General features: G+C 40.9%; 1 protein-coding gene and 1 long non-coding RNA gene across 4 annotated transcripts in view; both read right to left on the bottom strand.

The window, feature by feature from the left end:
* Positions 1 to 18033, bottom strand: part of RHEB (Ras homolog, mTORC1 binding) — a 42462-nt gene that overhangs the window by 13199 nt on the left and 11230 nt on the right. For all 3 annotated transcript variants that reach the window (XR_008747232.1, XM_055804243.1, XM_055804244.1), the window contains exons 2-3: positions 8731 to 8802; positions 1857 to 1924 (exon numbers count right to left, since the gene is read on the bottom strand). Coding sequence is in view for 2 of the 3 variants with exons in the window: in XM_055804243.1 (XP_055660218.1) it covers positions 1857 to 1924; positions 8731 to 8802 (140 nt within the window). In the remaining variant the exon portion in view is untranslated. The remainder of the gene's footprint in view (positions 1 to 1856; positions 1925 to 8730; positions 8803 to 18033) is intronic.
* On the bottom strand, positions 10166 to 17164 carry LOC129784479 (uncharacterized). The gene is made up of 2 exons (XR_008747233.1): positions 15207 to 17164; positions 10166 to 14497 (listed from the first exon to the last, which is right to left on the bottom strand). It is a non-coding gene; the product is annotated as an uncharacterized LOC129784479 (long non-coding RNA).

The following is an 18033-nucleotide window of genomic DNA, read 5'->3' as shown; positions in this document are numbered from 1 at the left end:
CAAGACTCCTGTTTAACTGAACTACAGAAATTAGATAACCATGAAAGTTAGAGAGGCACGGGACAGAGGAGTACCACCAAGAAAAGTAAGCGCCATAACCTCAACTGTTTCCAATTCATTACTTAATGTTTAGCTTGCTAGGAGGAAAGGCTGCTATGCTTCCTGGAACTTGTGGGTCAGATTAAGAACTTTGCCAAGCGCTAAAACAACACTGCTACAACTTCTCAAATCATAGTCAAGTTTTCAAACATATAACAAATCTACAGTATGATCCTTGCTGTGCTGTATACACCAGGATTCCCTATGGATCATTAAGCAAGGCAGACTTACAAGAGGAATCTGTCCAAGCCACACCTTCCATAACCCAACATCATCTCTCCCCTCTAACCTTGCGAGCCAGAAAAAGTTCAAGTCATTTGTAGGAAGAATCAAATCTGAAAATAACCGCAGGCTGGGAAAGAAGTTATTTTGGTGTAACAGGACTGTATAACGTTAAATCAACCCTGAAAATAAACCTGAGCAATAGAAAGGTACATTACTGGTGAAGCTACGCTGCCTTCCCCAGAAGGCCATTTCTTCCTCAAAGAGAAATTTTACTTTTATCACTATGCCACAATTGGAGATGTAAGGCAAGTACACCAACATTGGCATGAACTAAAACCTATGGAGCCTACTCTGCTGCTCACACATCTCAGCCTGTCCACCTCTCAACCTCGCTCTCCTCTGCAGAACATTCCCCATCAAACAATCTTGCCCCGGAATGTGGGGCAGGTATTGTGTTTTTAATCACTTCAGACACCTCGGGCAGATTTTAAGTGGATACAGTGTTGCTGATTAGCACCACAAGCTGACACCATATAAATACAGCATGGTTATTCTTAAGTCATGCAGCTCACTTCAAAGAAAGCGATCAAACATACTTAAAAGGTTACAACCCTTCTGAATAGTCTCCCAGCTATGAGCAAGCATCCTGAAGCTTTAAAGCCTTAAGTACTGGCAGCGTATTTTACAACACTAACATTGTTTAACACTACTCATAGTTTGGAAAACCCCAAAGGCATAGTATCAGAAATCACAGAAGGTAAGAACATATAAGCAATAAAACATCTAGGATAAAAATACAGGGGTTTAACAGTCCCTGTATTTAACAGTTTTTTCCTAACACAGAGTCTTTCAGAAGACGGAGCACTCCTGTGCACGGACGTGCAGTGCCAGTTCAGCCAAGCAGCACTATATAATGAACACCTGTACTTTGTAGAGCTACTGACCACGCTACAGGACACGTGTTCACTGTCTCATCCTGCTCCCTGTCATTACGTGAAGGCTCAGCAGGACGCATGAACCATCATGTAAAAATGTAAACAAACTGCAGTAGTTTATTGGTAGTCTGGTAAGTACTACTGATACGCATTTCTGTCTATTCCCCGTGACTATTTCATGGATACAAGTCACAGTAGTGTAGATGGAGCACACAAACAGAAAAAAAAAAAAAGTCATGGAAAAGTTCTCCATGGTTTATTGAAGTGTATTTTCCACCTAAAGCAAGACGCCTAGCTTAGTCCATAGATAGCCAGAAGCTACTTATGAACTTTTGGTACATCAGAGCTCAAGCAGTTCCTTCTTCACTTTTTTAGACATTTGTTCAATAGGCAGGAAAAACACACCTACAAAAGCCAAAACAAAGCATTTAAATAAACAGTTCAGAAACACTGCTCTTTAGTGACTAAATGACAAGGGAGAATCATTTAAGTTAACCTTCACCTTTGAACGCATGGTCACTACCAACTTAGCGCTACAGGAGTGGGAATACCTGTCGTCTTAAACTCTGAAGAATGTTTCAAAGAAACATAACTTACTTGGCCAGCAGTGTCAACCAGCTGAAGATGATATTCTTGGCCATTTACTGTGATCAGTTTTGTAAAAGCTAGAACAAAAAAGAAATACATAAACATGTCAGAACTACACACAAGGAAGGGATCAGAAGTCACTCTATGCCATCATCAGCCAAGGCACTAAGAAAAGGAACTTTATTTACAGGCTTTAAAGTAGCAATAAAAGGCTAGATCAGGTGGCTGTATTTTTAACTACCGTATTGCAGATAATGAATCTCCTGAAATATGAAATTTCTGAGTTCCATACATTGGATGCACCAGTTTCTCTTTTACTTAAAAGGAAGAGTAAAAAGGCTTTTTACATGCATCTCTAAGAATTCCAGGCAACCATAATTTGTAGTAACACAAGACACTTAAATACAATTAGCATAAAAGCTAAGTTTGAACTTATTATAGGATATTCTCCCAGTTTCCAAGCAGTTCAGCAAGATCAATTTCCCAAATGTAAATATCATGAGGTAAATTATCTCAATTTCAAAACCAACAAAAAAACCCCAACCAACCAAAGCCAACCAAAACTCCCCACACCAAAAGAAAAAAAGAAACCCATCACCTTTGGTGGCTAAAACACACAGAACCTAACTTATGAATATACTGAACCTAAATAATTAAAATTAGCTAGAAGTTCACCATGTTGCTTTCACATTTGCTGTAGCTACCAGCCTATCTAGTCCCCAGTTGGGAAGTACATTCAGTCCCTAAAAGCAATGAGAATTGCTTCTCCTCCTCGGATTCATGAAACGCCAACGCACTGTGAGCTGACGAATCTTACTCAGCGTTTGTATTATGCAACTGCAAAAGCAAACAGTGTCACAGCTCTTGCAGGAATAGTGTACTACCGAGCACTACATGTACCGACCAGAGCACACAAACCTGGCTGCAGAGCCTCACTTTGCCCTTAGTGTTGCATTCAAGACACAGCTACTGGACAGTACCAATATACTGAGTAAAGCTTGTGTTGTCCTCTGGTTGAGGTGGTTTTCCCAAATACTGACAGTCCTAAGAAGCTTCATCTTTCATTGCAGCGATGGGCAGGGCAACAGCTAACACTGCAGTGACCTGTTCATCATACTTTGTCCTAACAGCTGCCCGAAGCTACGAAGTTGAATGTTCTCAATCACGCTGTGCAGTCTCCTGCCTGTGCTGCCTCCTGGGGTTTTTTTACGGGGTCTCATAGAAGCTGATGTTCGTCAGCTTTCCTCCTCCCTGTCGATTGTCGTTGCCATTTCAAGTCTCCACAATGTGAGTATTATCTTGAGTAAGTAGAGTGAACAATCTGAATCTGGAGGTGTCAACCCACCTAGTAAATCAAAGCACCCTTTTTTAAAAAAGGAGCAATTCAAACAGCAAAGCCAAACTAATACAAAGCGTCTAAATTAAGCGTAAAGCATACCTAAAGTTTCCATTACAATACCAACAAATGCAATTTGAAATGGAGCCTCAGAGCGAGAGCTCCTGCCTTACCCTGCCTATCCTCTAAGAAAGCTGCTTTAGCACGCGTGCACGTGAGCTGCTCTCACGTCACTGGATGCTGTTGTCATTGCTGCATAAAATTTTAGGGTTGTGATCCCACAACAACTCTTTGCCATGGATGAATACTGTGGTGAGGAGAGAGGCAACCATTTGTTTAAACAGATGTTATTGTGCAGCGTTGCCATATACAGTATCGCTGCTTCAAGTCAGAGGGAAAACAGACTCATCTGGAGACATACTGCATTAACAGATACATAAAAAGTAACAGGCTCTGTCTAGTCTCTTGACAGTTCACATACACATCAAAGCACTCCGCAACCAAAGTAGCTTCAAGAGCCTCATGAAATTAATATTTAAAAAGGGACAGAGGGCAGCTTTTTCAGACTACTCTAGAAGCCTAGACTAGAGCCAGCAAAGACAGCAGCAGCAACGGAAGCAGAGTATGACAGAGCCAGGGGAAGAGAAACAGCGGAGGAGTCACCACAGACTGGGGAAGAGAACTGTTAGTTCAGCGCAGAGGCTTGCAGCACCAGGATCAGCCCACTGCAAGAACACAAATCTGCTCCGATGCAGTCATAATTAATGACTCCCTTTTCTTTGCTGAAGCTTTTTAAAAATATTCCTGGTAAGAATTTCATCTTGAGGAAAAACCTGCAGCTGTACTACATATGATTAGTGATCCACAGTCCCCCAGAGGAAGTCTTCACTTCCAATTCCCTCACCTACCGCCCTAGGACACATTGCCTTCTACTGTGCCTATGAGCAAGACAAACAACCGATAGTAAGATCACTGCACAGTATGACTCTTCCTGGTATGCCAAGGACAGATTTCAGCAGAACTGAACGGTCGGTCTCTGCAGTCCCAGTCATAACATGAGCATCTGCAAAACGCTGCCCACAAGCTGAAGTATGAATAAAGCCTGTTTTAGCTCCGTGAAGCACACTGATCTCAGAACAGGGCTTGCTTACACCTTGCAACACAACTACCTTGACTGTAGCTATATGAAGAATGCTGCAATCCCTACTTTCACCTGCAACTGTTCCTAAATCTGATGCACTACGGAAACTTGGAGAATATGATGTTGCAGCAAACAGCACAGCACCAAACAGATATATGCACACAGCTGAGGGTGCAGCAGCCAACAGCTGCACTGCAAAGAAACTACAGCCATTTTATCACCAGAAAAAGTTCTGGTAAAAGTACATGCAGAGCACAGCCCTGAATGCTGCTACAGCTCAGCAGAAGTGTAACTTAGGCAGCAACTCCATCAGCTGCTGATCATTACCCTAAGATCAAGTGTATCTCAATTAAACTAACATGAATGAAATGATTTGCATATGCAACTCAAATGACAGCTGCTGTGAAAACAAGTCATTATGACAGAAAAAAATAAACCAGTACCAGGCTTTTAGATCAACAGTGCTACTGAGTAAAAGTATGAGTGGTGTAACATTATTCCCATAGAGCTACCAGCCAGTAGCTAAATACAACCACCTTGTAAGGGTTCCTCAGTTACCGCCTTCTCCATCCCCTTCTACTTGTCCTCATCCCAAATTCAATGTCTGTCACTGATCTGCTGGACAGCTTTTAAAACACCGAGATGTGTAATTCAACAGAGCTATTTTTAATTTTTCCCAGAAGACTCGTTTCCAACCCTTGAGAAGTTGGTTCATCAAGAACTCCTGGGAACAAGCACACTTCACCTTCAAGAGCAGCTGCCATGATATGCATGGAAGAAGTTTAGCCTTAAAGATGCTTCTAGCAGACCCAAACTAAACCTATAGGTATCCCATCCACCATTACTAGACTCCTCGTTCCCCCTTTCTAATATGCTTCTACTCATAACTACATTAAAACACATGGGTTGGAGTTAGGTAGCCCTTGGGGGAACACTTTCCTTAGGGAGCTACTGAGCCTGTTTAGGGGAGAAAGACAGACCAGAGAGCCGTGGCACAGTGCTAGAAGCTTCTTCAAAGCTGCACGGAAAAGCAGAAAGCAGCCAGGCAGGCCTCAGAGGAGGTGGAGAAAACATTTTTGAGATGCAGTCAAGTCAGCTTTCCTGCAGCACAAAATGACTGAATTAATGATAACCAAAGACATCCCTGCAAAGATGGGGGTAGGTGGAGTTACGTTTGTGTCTTCATTATTTACTCCTACTGTGCTATTTGCTTTGAGTTTCAAATTAAGATTCTGGGGTTTATTCCAGTAAGATGAGAGTTTTAAATTGTTCTGGTCTTAGCTCATCTGAGCTAATCTGCCTTCAGAGCCCCATCCAGCTCAGGGTCCACAGACTCCTTCCACACTCTCCCACCCTGCAAGGATCTTCCTTCTCTTTCCAATGCTCCCACAAGTAATCATTCCACTAATTTCTCAACCCAGCTGTCTCAAGAATAGCCACCCATTGTGGTGTCACTCCTATCGGGACATTCAGAAAGGGAAAATTTATTTTGCTAAGCAACTAACTCTCACCTCCACTGCTGCCACAAAATGCTGCAAGTTACTCTTCCTGATACACAAGTTGAGTAGAAGCAACTGAATTCAACCTGGCCATTAACTTAAATAAACTGACTTTTCTGGTTCTAATGTAATACGAGCAAAGGAAAACGCAACTGTGAAGCAGTGTTTTTCCTCTACCACTTCCAAAGAAAATAGAGATTTTCACAATGGAAAAATGAAACTACTGGAATATTAGGTCTTATTCCTATTGTTCAAGGTCCATAGGCTATGCAACTTGTTCCTGTAAGGCTTAACTATAGCTTGCCTTCTATAAAATTCAGCTTTGAACTCAATTTTTGTTCAAATTTTATTATTTGAAGAACAACAATCATGAAGATTAAGCTACCAGCAGTACTGCAGCTTTCTACCCTTTCATCAGTGGTGGCAGAACACTGCAATAAATTTGCAGTAACAATTTTCTGGAGACAAAAGAGAACTCACACAGGCTAGCCTATTCTTTAGCCTGCATTTTTTTCATTTCCAAGTTTTGTGACACTGAAGTAGACTCAATCAGCAGTTGAAACTGTTTTATAACCTGCTATAAAGCACTGCAAAAGTGTAACATCCTCCAGCACCACCTGTAGTATAGGCACCTCGACTCCTCAATCTCTTTTGCCAGCGCTGTCAACCAGGTTTGAAATTACAGGCTAGCAAAACAGTAGAAGAGTTGATTACATACTTTGTGTCTTATGATCCTGCATAGGATCAGAAACATACAGCTGGAAGCGTCAAAAGACAGGTCTGATCAAAGATTTTTATTTAGGGAAAACAAAAGCTTTTAAAACCATTAAGAACTTAAGTCAAAATATTTTTTTTATACTAATCCCATCCAAATTAGTTTTGTATCTTTGTTAAAGATACTTTCAATATATTTTAAAATTTTATGTTAAATTGGAATGTATTATGTCTTCCGTTCTTCACAGAAGCATTTTTAAAATAATTATATCAGGCTGTCCAGGACTTAAGACAGGACAGACTTCCTACTGTTTTGAACACCTTTTACCCTTCCAACCCTTACTTTCCAGCAACATTTTCTGAGGCAAGAAGTGGTCCTTCAATTCTCTACCTTTCAGAAAGCAAATTCCTCTAGCCATGCCACAGGTCACTAGACTTTCACCAATGAATATCACTGTTTATTTTCCAAACAAGTAAGAAATCAAGTGAAGAAAAGTAAGCCTTTTCAAGATGCCCCTGCCCATAGTTCTCACGGCCACGACATGCTCAATGTTTAGAATTCAGATCAAACAAGCAGCACAGACTACAAGAGTCAAGTAAGAACAAATTCATCCGACGTGTATTTTCATATAGTTAAGAAATACTGCCAGTGTGAGACACGCAACTACAGACTCACTAATAGCAGTTAGAGACAATAGGTTTCTGTGGATGACAAGAGCTTGTAAAGGATGAAACAAGCCAACCTCGTACCAAGATGTCAAAATCCTAAAACAAGATACAGACTCAGCATTTTGGACAGACTTTGACCCCATGCCTCTCAAGCTTTATTCATTCCCATATACCTGCACAAAACTAAAAGATTACTTTAAATAATTTGCATTTATATAGCACAGACAGTGAAAAATAAACTGTCCCAACTGATACTAAGATTTAAAATATGGAAACTTAAGTCCAGTATTTTGTTAGCAGCTTTAATTCAAAGCTAACTTTATAACTCTAACAAAGTAAAAAAGGATGATGGAAAGTGTTAATATTATTGACAGGTGTGTAAGGACTAATAAATCATTCACATCAAGGGGCAAATTATCCAACTTGACTCGCTAAAGCAAATTTAGAGCTTCTCAAAAAGTAGCATTTGAATTTCAGTTCTAAGCGATAAAATAATCCTGATAGCTACTGATTCGTAATTATTACGACATATATCCAAAAGAAACCTTGTTCCGATGATTACTCCATTCAAGCTTCCAGAGTATCACATATGCTTAATGTCCTACTGCACAATTTTGCAGCAGTAAAAATGTGTGCTACCACTGCATTTCAGAAGTCAAAATACATGAAGTCCAGGGCTACAATCAAAGTTTTATTTGTTACATGATTAAAGTGAGCCAATATGATCAAGTTACTCAGCCTAGCACCACAGTTGCTCAAGTACTTTATGACTGCTAGCTCAGAAAGAGGTGGCTGGACTGTAATGAATACTGGGTAACTTGCCTCTGAACTGACTTGTTGCTCTTGGCAGCATTTTTAGTGTTAGTATCTTTACTCACCCACTATGCTAGCTATTTATAAAGGCACTAATATTAAAAAAAGCTGCTAAGAGAAATAAAAGACACTTGAGAAGTCTGTTACATAGTATTTGCAGCAAGCTGATTGTGTACCAGGCTTGTTATCAAGCAGCTGGAGATGAGTAATTGAAAAGATTATCATGTTATCATGGCCACAGCATGTCTACTTTCTAAGGTAGCCATTTAGTCCTGACTGCTATTGCTTTGTGTTCATCTGGATATACTGATCAAGTGAGACATTAGAGACTTTGGAATACCTGAATATAGTGGCACATCTTCATGTAAGTATGACATACTTAATTTGAAGAGCCCTGACTATTAGGGGAAGCAGATGTCCAACAACATAGATATCATCAAAGAAGGAAATGGATTTTAGCCAGCTTGATTAGGCTTTCCTTTATTTAGCGTTAAAAGACAGTTCAGCTGTCTGGAGAAACATGCACATGGCGATTTCCACACTGCAATACTAAAGCTTGGTAAATATCGGTTTAAAAGAATAGTAACAGTTCACAGTCATCAATAGGCTTTAATGTTAGTATGCAAATGCCCACATAAATAATACGTATAACCACAATGGCTTCTGATAAAAGTTAGGTACAGAAGAGCAGCTTGTCATATATTTACTTACTGTTCTCTATGGTTGGATCATACGAATCAACAAACTGTCCTTCCACAAACTGGATCGTCAGTGAAGATTTTCCTGTAAAGCAAGGAAAAGATTATTTGTATTGCAACAGGACTTCAGGCTGTTAACACTTTACGTTTTCTAGTAAGTTAATATTTATGTAAGAGCCAATATGAGCTTTGTATGGTCCATCTGAACCACCTATACACGACAACTGACCTATTTTTAAATCAAATGCCTATTCCTAGTAACTGGGTCTCCTGAACATGTGAAGAAACAATGCAAAAGCTACTCGGCATGGGTTCTGCTTTTGTTTTAACACAACATAATTTAAATGCCTCCTCCAGTTTAAAATAAATCTAAAAGCAGCAGTGTCCAGTCCTCATAAAACTAAATTTAACAAACTGCTATACTTGGAAGGTTTTTCTTGGGAGAAGCAAGGAAAACTAGAAATAATTTTCAGTCATTGCACAGAACAACTAGGAACGTGGGTAAAATTAGCCAAATTTAGTTTGACTAGGAGATTGAACATATTTCCCATGACAAAAGGATGACCTCAAAATTCTTGAGATCAATATACTCTCCTATTAATACTGTTAATGCAGCACTACAACAGACTGGTGGATGCTGTATTTTAAGCACAGTGATTGAGGGGGCATCACTGGATGTCTTTTGAAAGCAATTAAACTGCAACTTTTGCAGACAACTTAGCGTTTCCAATTTCAGTTACGCTGATCAGATCATACACACACCCCCCCTAAAGATGAATGCAAAATGTTGTACTTAGTAGCATACTGAAGAAAACTAATTTAGTCTTGAAAGATTTTATAAGACTCTCAAGGCAAATCGTGTACATTGACCATAAAAAGCAGCTTTAAAGCTCTGCAACTTAAGACTTTTCAAAGCATTACCAAAGTCTTAACACAATTTCCATTACAACACATCATCTGCATTTGGGAATCTACTAGATCCTATTACATTATGTTTACTGGACAAATACACTCTTATAAAGACTGCCAAGTGCATCAGCAGCTGTTTTTGGACAAGAGTGTATTCTTCATGCTCCTTTACACTCCTCTTATCAGCAAAAAGCACAAACAGAATACAACCTCAAGTTAAAGTTTAGACTCAAGACTATCCTACTCAGTGGAAGACTTCAATGACATTATAAGTAACCATGTTGTGCTTGAACTATATAGTAAAAGTATTTTCAGAATTAATTGCTTTGGATAAAGACTGCCCACTTGCAGTGCTCAGGCCATGCTATGTTTATACTTAGCTGTAGAAAAATTTCTCAGCTAAGCATTCCTCCAAAAGATATTAAAAAACAGTTTTCCACTTCAAACCTCCCCATTCTTGCTTCATCACACAAGGTTCTTGACCTGTTTTCATTTGACTTTTTATTACCATCAGCATACTTTGCAAGTTATTTTGTTAAAGACATTGTAAAAAATTGTGAGTCAAATGCAGCACAAGCATGGAAGTGATGCAAGGGAAGTCTGGCTTAATATTTATAGTGACACGTGCATCCAATTCCTTGATTAACTGCAACACTTTCAAGAGTTATTTCTCTGAGAGGAAGGAATAAGATGTTACACAAGCATCATCATACGGGGATTCTCCAACAGCCATAACCCTTAACAACTCACTGCTTTATTTAAACATCACTGCCCCGCTCTGTCATGCTTATCCCTTGCTGTCTCCTGTCAATCATGCATTTATTCATGATACAATGCTAAAAAACCCAGACAAGCCCCAGAAAGGCCAACCAGCACACAAGCTTTTAAGAGCTGCTTTTTCTCAAATCAAGTTCCTAGACACCATTTTCTGACACACCTAACACCACGACTAAAGGTGTCATATGGTGCATGTTTTTACAGAGAACACTGCACTTTAAACTTGCTCCAGCAAGGAGAGAAGGGAGAATAAAAAGCAACTATGCACATTTTAAATCATCCTAATAAGGACAGACTTAGAACTGAGACTATGCATCCCAGCAACTTTCTGAAACTGTGTATTTTGGACATCACTTAGAGAGTGAATGAACTTTCAAGCTGTTTCTTCTTTGGCTATAAGCTTACAAAGTTGCTACCCAGAGCTCACAATTCCAGATTCTTTGCCAATACCAGCATATTAAGCACTTTTTCAAACAAAGTCAACTATTCCTATATTAGGCTGTTATATCTTCAAGATAAGAGGAGCTAAGTTAAGCACAGATCATCATTGAACATTTTTCCTCCTAAGAAGGATCCTAAACTAACCAAAAGACTTGACTGCTACCATCTGTCGGTGCTAAGTCTGGAAACTGAATACTAGAAAGAAGTCAGAGCCAACAGAAAATGCTGCATTTAACATCCAGCTGTATTAATTACTGCTTTCCTCCTAACAGTGAAAGAGCAGGAAACAAAAACAGACAAAACCAGTGTTCCAACACTCTCCTCCTAAATTCCTCCAAGCTTTGTGACAAGCCTTCCAGTAATGATGTGTTTGTGATCACAAGAGGATGCCTGCTTTCCTAGATGAGCCACAGGGAAGCTCTCCAGTCTTGGATTCAGCCACACACCTCCTCGGGAGAAGTGCATGCAACAGTATCGCACTAAACCAAGGCAGGAGTAGAGGACTACAGGGGCAGGACACACAAGAAATTTAAAACCCAAGTCATTAACACCCACTGCCTTGTCTCAGCCCATGCCCAAGAAGCACACAGGACCATGTAAACAACAGCTTGGCTTGAACTTTGTCCCACAGGTTTTATTCCAGGCCTTTGACCTATACTAGTGGATAGGGAGGAAAATTAAGTTGACAATTTAGCTCCTATCTCCTATTTCCCCAGAACGATCAGGCAATGTTTTCAGAGAGAATTACAACACAAACGTAATGCCTGTGAGGCAGGGGCCAAGGAACTGCACGCAACTACATTTACTGACGTGCCAACTCCATCTCAGAGCACTGCAGGGAGGATGACGACGCAGAGAGACACTGCAGTCTAGACATGTGTACACCACAAGCACACTTCAGCCTAAAAGGACGATAGAGCCTGACACTAGCAGCAAAGACCTGATTAGTTTATTACTCAAGGGTACATACCTCAAAAAAGGCTCAGCTCTAATATGTCCTCATTTGGAACAAATGCCAAGTGTTTTTTGGTTTGCTAAGCTTTCCCTTGTAGCATCCTCTATGCTGGTACTTTTAGCATATCAACTACCCTCAAGTTTTAGGAAAATAAACATCTGTTGAAACCAAAAGGAGAAGTGTCATGAGCAGAAGCAAGGCAAAAACCTGCTGGAAGCAGTTCACTAAATTGACAGAAAGCTGTGATTTTAAGATGAGAAAGCATTTTCAAAATCTTGCTGGAGAAGATTACGGTTTAACCTTTCGACTCTGTTTAGAATGAGAGCTTAAAATGACTAAGAAGAAATAAATGGATCAAATAAGGGCAATGCTGGAGCAGGCAATGGGATGACTCCTCCAGCTGTACTTGCTGTGGTAACTCAAAGCACCAGATAGTCTATGGCAGAGGAACTGTACGCAAAATCTTCCAAGTCCACCAAGCCTCCCTCTCCCTGGAGGAACAGGACAGGAAGTACTGGCTGGCAGGAATGGATTTTACAAGCATTTAGAAAGAGTCCCAGGTGGCCAAAAGCTCGGCTCAAGTTGTCCAGAAGTACCCAAAAGGTCTTTGCATATGCAATTTTATATTTATGATAATATGCGGGAGTGCTAAAGAAAAGAGTTTTCCACTGTCAAAACAGAAAAGGAACAGGTTTTCAGACAGAAAAACATTTCAAAAAATAAAGCTTTCATATTTCTGTTCATACAATAGAAGACTTGCTACACAAAGCAGAACGTCGCATAAACACTCTGACTAGTGCAGTCACAGCACATCAGTTTCAAATGCCACTGCAATTGTCAAGGCAAAACAATTGCCAAATCGAGTTTTTACTCATCATTTTACTTCTTGGACAAGATCTGTGGTATTTAATCTAGCCTTAAAATTCAAGCTTTACAACACTAGGCAGTTGACCAAGAAGATGAGTAACCGAGCATGGGTGGGCTCACGAACAGCTGGCCTCGCTGAAGCGGCCATGCCTCCTCTTCAGTGCACCACCACCTGCCTGCTGTCCCCGGCCCACATCCTTATTCTCCTTGCAACAGGCAGAGGAATAAGCCCGGATGAAATTCTCATCTGCAGCCAACTCCCCCCGCCCCCCCCCAAAGCCAGGAGATAGAAATGATGCAACTGGCCAGCGAGCAAGTCAAACAACAGCTCCACAAGCAAGGCATTGTGCAAGCCTGAATCCGCAGCTGCCCTCTAACATGGCATCTCCACGATGACAGCCACTGGCAGCACAGTGCAGTTTATCTCAACAGGAAGAATTTCTCAATACTTGAAAGCGTCTGCACAAGCCATCAGTAAACAGTTTGACAGGGTCAAGAACAACCACCACTGAAGAGCTGCAATTCTCCATTCTGTTGGAATTTTAGATGCAGTTTCTTTAACCCATCTTTTTCTATTAAAACACCCACTTACGAATCCTGCTTGATTATTAAACACTCAACAACTGGCAGCACCTAATCCCACCCTTCCACAAGCCTAGCATCTTACCTAAGCTCACCTCTACATAGATCTACTCAGACTTACCTCAGAACAAACTACTTTAGGCTTTGTCACAAAAGGGTTCAAGAACTTTCATAAGGAAATGCTGTCAGTCATATCAAATTAAGTAAGATCACCGTACCCAACTCTCAGTATCTCACACACAGCTATGCTCAACTTACTACACTTCACAGAGATGAAACTTTCATACTGAAAGCTACGCTCAATTTAACTTTGATGCTGGGATCTTCATATTCTTTAACTCAGAATACCAAGATGCACAAAATGGAGACCCCAGCATTTCCACAGTGCAGATTATCCGTTTGTCCTCAGAGCACAGAAAGGGACTGAACGACTTCCTGGAGCAGATGGGGGTTTAACTGGGTAGCAAAGGGAATTAGAGCATCACTCTTTTAACAAAAATCTTTTCACAAGATAGTAGATCTCAGAAACCATCACTAGCTCATCATTCATCTCAGGCTTCATCATTAGCAATTTTCTATGGTTAATCAAGTTTTTTTCCCCCCAGGTATAATTATGGTTATGTAGCTGCTATTTTGCTGACCATTGCTGTGTAGCTCGGTGAATTATTCTAGTGACTATAAAAATGATGCATCTGGGTCAATAAGGAATTCTGTTTCTAAACCTCTGGAGACCGCGATGCAATAAACAGTTTCTGTTTTACTTAGATGCAACTTCATTCTACTATTAAGACTTTTAATCACGAGGAATTATCATGTATAAATTAAACATCCACTTTGATCCATATTTTTACCTAATTTGTAGTGATTTCCTTGCAACATCAACATAATGGTACCAGGATTAAAAAATTATTTTCTGATGCTTACAGAGAAAACTTTTGCCGACACACAGCTTAATTGGTGCACTTGCTCATACAATACTCACGACTGATTTGCAACTGGAAAGAGTGGTGGCACTCATCTCTTAAAGTGCTGTCTCAGCTTTCTGAAGGACAGACTAAAGGGTCTGCCCTTACAATCCTGGAAGGGCAAAAGTTGACGACCTCAATGAGCCATCTTTTGGTAATGTAATGAGGAACCTCAAGAACACAAGAGACCTTCACGACAAACCAAACAGTGGATCCACATTTCAGGACAACACAAGCTCTTTTTCAACTTCTATGGCATTCCATCCCACTGCTATAACTGTTCCCTGCACACAGAAAAAAAAGAAAAGACATATGCTTGTTTCCCTTCCTTCTGCATTGCACAGTCTTCTTGACGTTTATCAAAGGTATTCCTCTGCAAGCCAGATGAAATCTGAGGCAGTCATTTAGACAGGCAGTAGATGGCTTCCATCACTTTTTTCAGATTTCAGAGCAGTCGGTCAAACTCAAAAGCGTACCTGCAGGCCCTTGCTAGGTTGGCAGCCATAAACCTTCAAAACACAAACCACAAGTCCTAATAATGCTATCTAGATCGTATTTTCTGCAAGGAAAGCAAGAAGAGAGCATGTGCTTTATTCCCCGATAGGTTAACAACATGCCTGCTCCATCCTGCAACAGTGCTTATGCCTCAATATTCACTTACACTTTCTTGCAGCGTATTAGATGTCCAGGCAAGTATGCAGCGAAAAATTCTATCCTTTCCCTCCAACAGCTCAGTTCCCACTTAAGGTGTCCATTTTGTCTCCATTTAAGTCAGTAACCTCAGCACAGGATTGTCAGAAGACGTTTTAGTTATTTTAGTGCACAGTCCAGTTACCTCTTCTGGCAGAAAAGGAGTGCCACTGTTTGCCCGATATTTCCCTTTTAATGAGGTAAACCAACTGTAATTCTTGTATTTATTATCAGTTGTCAAAGATGGAAAAGCTGTCACAAGGCTTAAAGCAGTCCAGAAAACTTCTGTGGCATACGTCTCACCTGGCTGTGGTATAGGTGCACAGACGGCCGCATCCAAGATGCTTTAAATAGGTCAGGGGAACAGCATCCTGGGGTCTCCTAACTACAAAGGAAATTCAGACATTCATACTCCAGGCAGGCAAACAATACTGTTCTGATAAACGCCACCTTCTGCATTGCCTTCAGAAACCACATCCTGCAGCACCTTCCCACCTCCCCTCCTCACAGCACTACGCCTAAAATATCTCAGGCGGCGGCAGAAATACAGAAGCAACTTGACTTACCAGGCATGTGTTGCTAGCCTAATTAGCAAATGTATTCCTAAACTGAAAGTTACGCAGCACAGCTTGATTTACCTTACTTCTGTCCTCATTTTGGCTGGGATAGAGTTAATTTTCTTCCTAGTAGCTGGTAGTGCTGTGCTTTGGATTTAGGATGAGAATAATATTCATAACACACTGATGTTTTAGTTGTTGCTGAGCAGTACTTACACCAACTCAAGGACTTCTCAGCTTCTCATGCTGTTCTTCCAGCAAGGAACCTGGGGGTGCACAAGAAGCTGGGAGGGGACACAGCCAGGACAGCTGACCCAAACTGGCCAAAGGGATATTCTGTACCATACAATGTGCTGAACAATAAAACTGGGGGGAGTTGGCCAGGGACTGGCAGCCCGCTGCTCAGGGACTGGCTTGGCACCTGTCAGCAGGTGGTAAGCAATTAAATGCATCGTGCATCACTTGTTTTGTATATTCTTTTATCATTATTATTTTCCCTTCCTTTTCTGTCTTATTAAACTGTCTTTATCTCAACCCACAAGTTTTACCCTTTTTCCCCCCCCAATTCTCTCCCCTATCCCACTGCGGGGAAGGGAGTGCATGAACAGCTGTGTGGTGTTTATCTGCCTGCTGGGTTAAATCACAACTTCTAAAGGGAAGCTTATTAACCTTAAACATCAGACCCTAATGTTTCAGTTTACGACACACTTAAAGGGAAAGAGCCTGAACTTTGTACTCATTTCCCCCAAAGAGGGAAAACTCAACCCGTACTGCTGGGTAGAAGCCAAGTCCTCTCTCCCTGTGCACACACTTCAAGCAGCTAATTAGGTATCCGAATAAACTTGACCTTTCCTTGGATCATCGGGTATGTACAACATTAAACATCTTTGAAAGATACTTTTAGTAACTGTCATTGTTTCAGCATTATACCAGATTTAAATGCTATGTCATTAGAAATAAAAACGTGTCTCTCTTGCTTTAACACATTTCATGCATTCCCCCTTTTCCAACTTCAAGGCTTTTGTTTCCACACAAAGGAATGAATCCCAAACTCCCAGTCAGCTCGCTCTTAACGCAAAAGATCAGTGGGGTGTACAACTTAAACTACCTTTCTGCAAGCCAGAAATGTCAGGACTAGCAGGTTTTAGCACTTCAAGAAAGATGTGGGTCTTTCCAACTGCAGATACCAGCACCAGCTCTCCATCCACTGCACAGACACTGCCTTGACTGCACTTCCAGCACAGTTGAATTTAACAGCAGAAGTCTCTGAACTCTACTCTACGCACAACACAGGGGATAAAGCTGCTTAAGTTTACCAGGGGTTTGCAGCCATTACCTTCCTTTGTTGATTTCTACACAACTGGCTGAAGTTAACACCAGCCACTAAGTTACATGCTACTGATCGCCCATTAAAGCAGCGTGCCATCAAACAAGCCAAAGTGCAGAGATAAAAATTAGGATTTAAAAAATATTTCTATTAGAAAACTCCTCTTCCTTTCACTGCAAATCTCACTTGTGTTTTTAGACCACCTGATCTACACCGGTAGCAAAGAAAGTTTTAATAGCACAGAACCCTTACCAAGATGGAAGACCTCAGTCTTTCAGCAGATCAGTACTTTTTCACTAAAACACAGGGTCTTCTAAGGATCTTTCGGAGGACCGGAGCCATAGCATTCATTGTTGCCAGTGCTGTGGCCACCATACCTCATCATTGCTTACAACCACCATACCTCATCATTGCTTACAACCACCATGAAGCAGAGGGCTAACTCTCTGAAAAAAATCTGTGAAATTTTCCTGCCATCATTTTAAACAGGCAAGTCTAGGAGATCTGAAATGAGCTGAAATGCTGAGGAATGGACCCTCTTGGCAGTATTACTGAAATACGTATGACCTCAGGGCCTCAAGGGTATTCTTGGAATTGAAGGAAAAACAGTAAGAGATCATAGAATGGTTTGGGTTAGAAGGGATTTTGGAGATCATCTAGTTCCAGCCCCCTTGCCATGGAGGGGGACAGCTGCATTTCTGTCTTGTAGGATGACAGAAGGCAAGTACCTAACAAGACACTAATGGTAATATCCCCTCTCTTGGTAACATCACCCAAGCAAATAATGTGATATATAACCAGCAACTATAGCTAAGAAATTTCAGCCTTACTCTGAGGGAAGGTCCACAGAGCTCTTCACCAACTTGAAGCAAAAGCTGGAAGATGCTACTGATCTGTCCCAACAAAGGCAGGCTACTTTTACAACATACTAAACATATATATAAATCTAACTGCATAATGTTCGCTAGAAGATCTTAGGAACAAAAGACTGCTACAGCCTGCAGTAGTATGTGTGACTATGAAACGGTCAGTCAATGTAAAAGGCTCTTTGTGTCTCCATTGATGGTCCAAAGTCTGATGAACCCAATGTCAACAAATGCCAGCAATGCACGTGGCAGCCAAAACCTGACTTCCACGGAAAGCGTACTGCTACTGGCATTCAGCATCAGCACACAGTGCTATTTGCCTGCTGTGACCTAGACTGGTAAGGTTCCCAAGGCTCCATGAAGCATCAGGAAGACAAACA

This window comes from Falco peregrinus, chromosome 5, assembly GCF_023634155.1.
Source record: "Falco peregrinus isolate bFalPer1 chromosome 5, bFalPer1.pri, whole genome shotgun sequence".
NCBI classification, from domain to species: Eukaryota; Metazoa; Chordata; class Aves; order Falconiformes; family Falconidae; genus Falco; species Falco peregrinus.
This window is presented reverse-complemented; position numbering and strand designations above follow the sequence as displayed.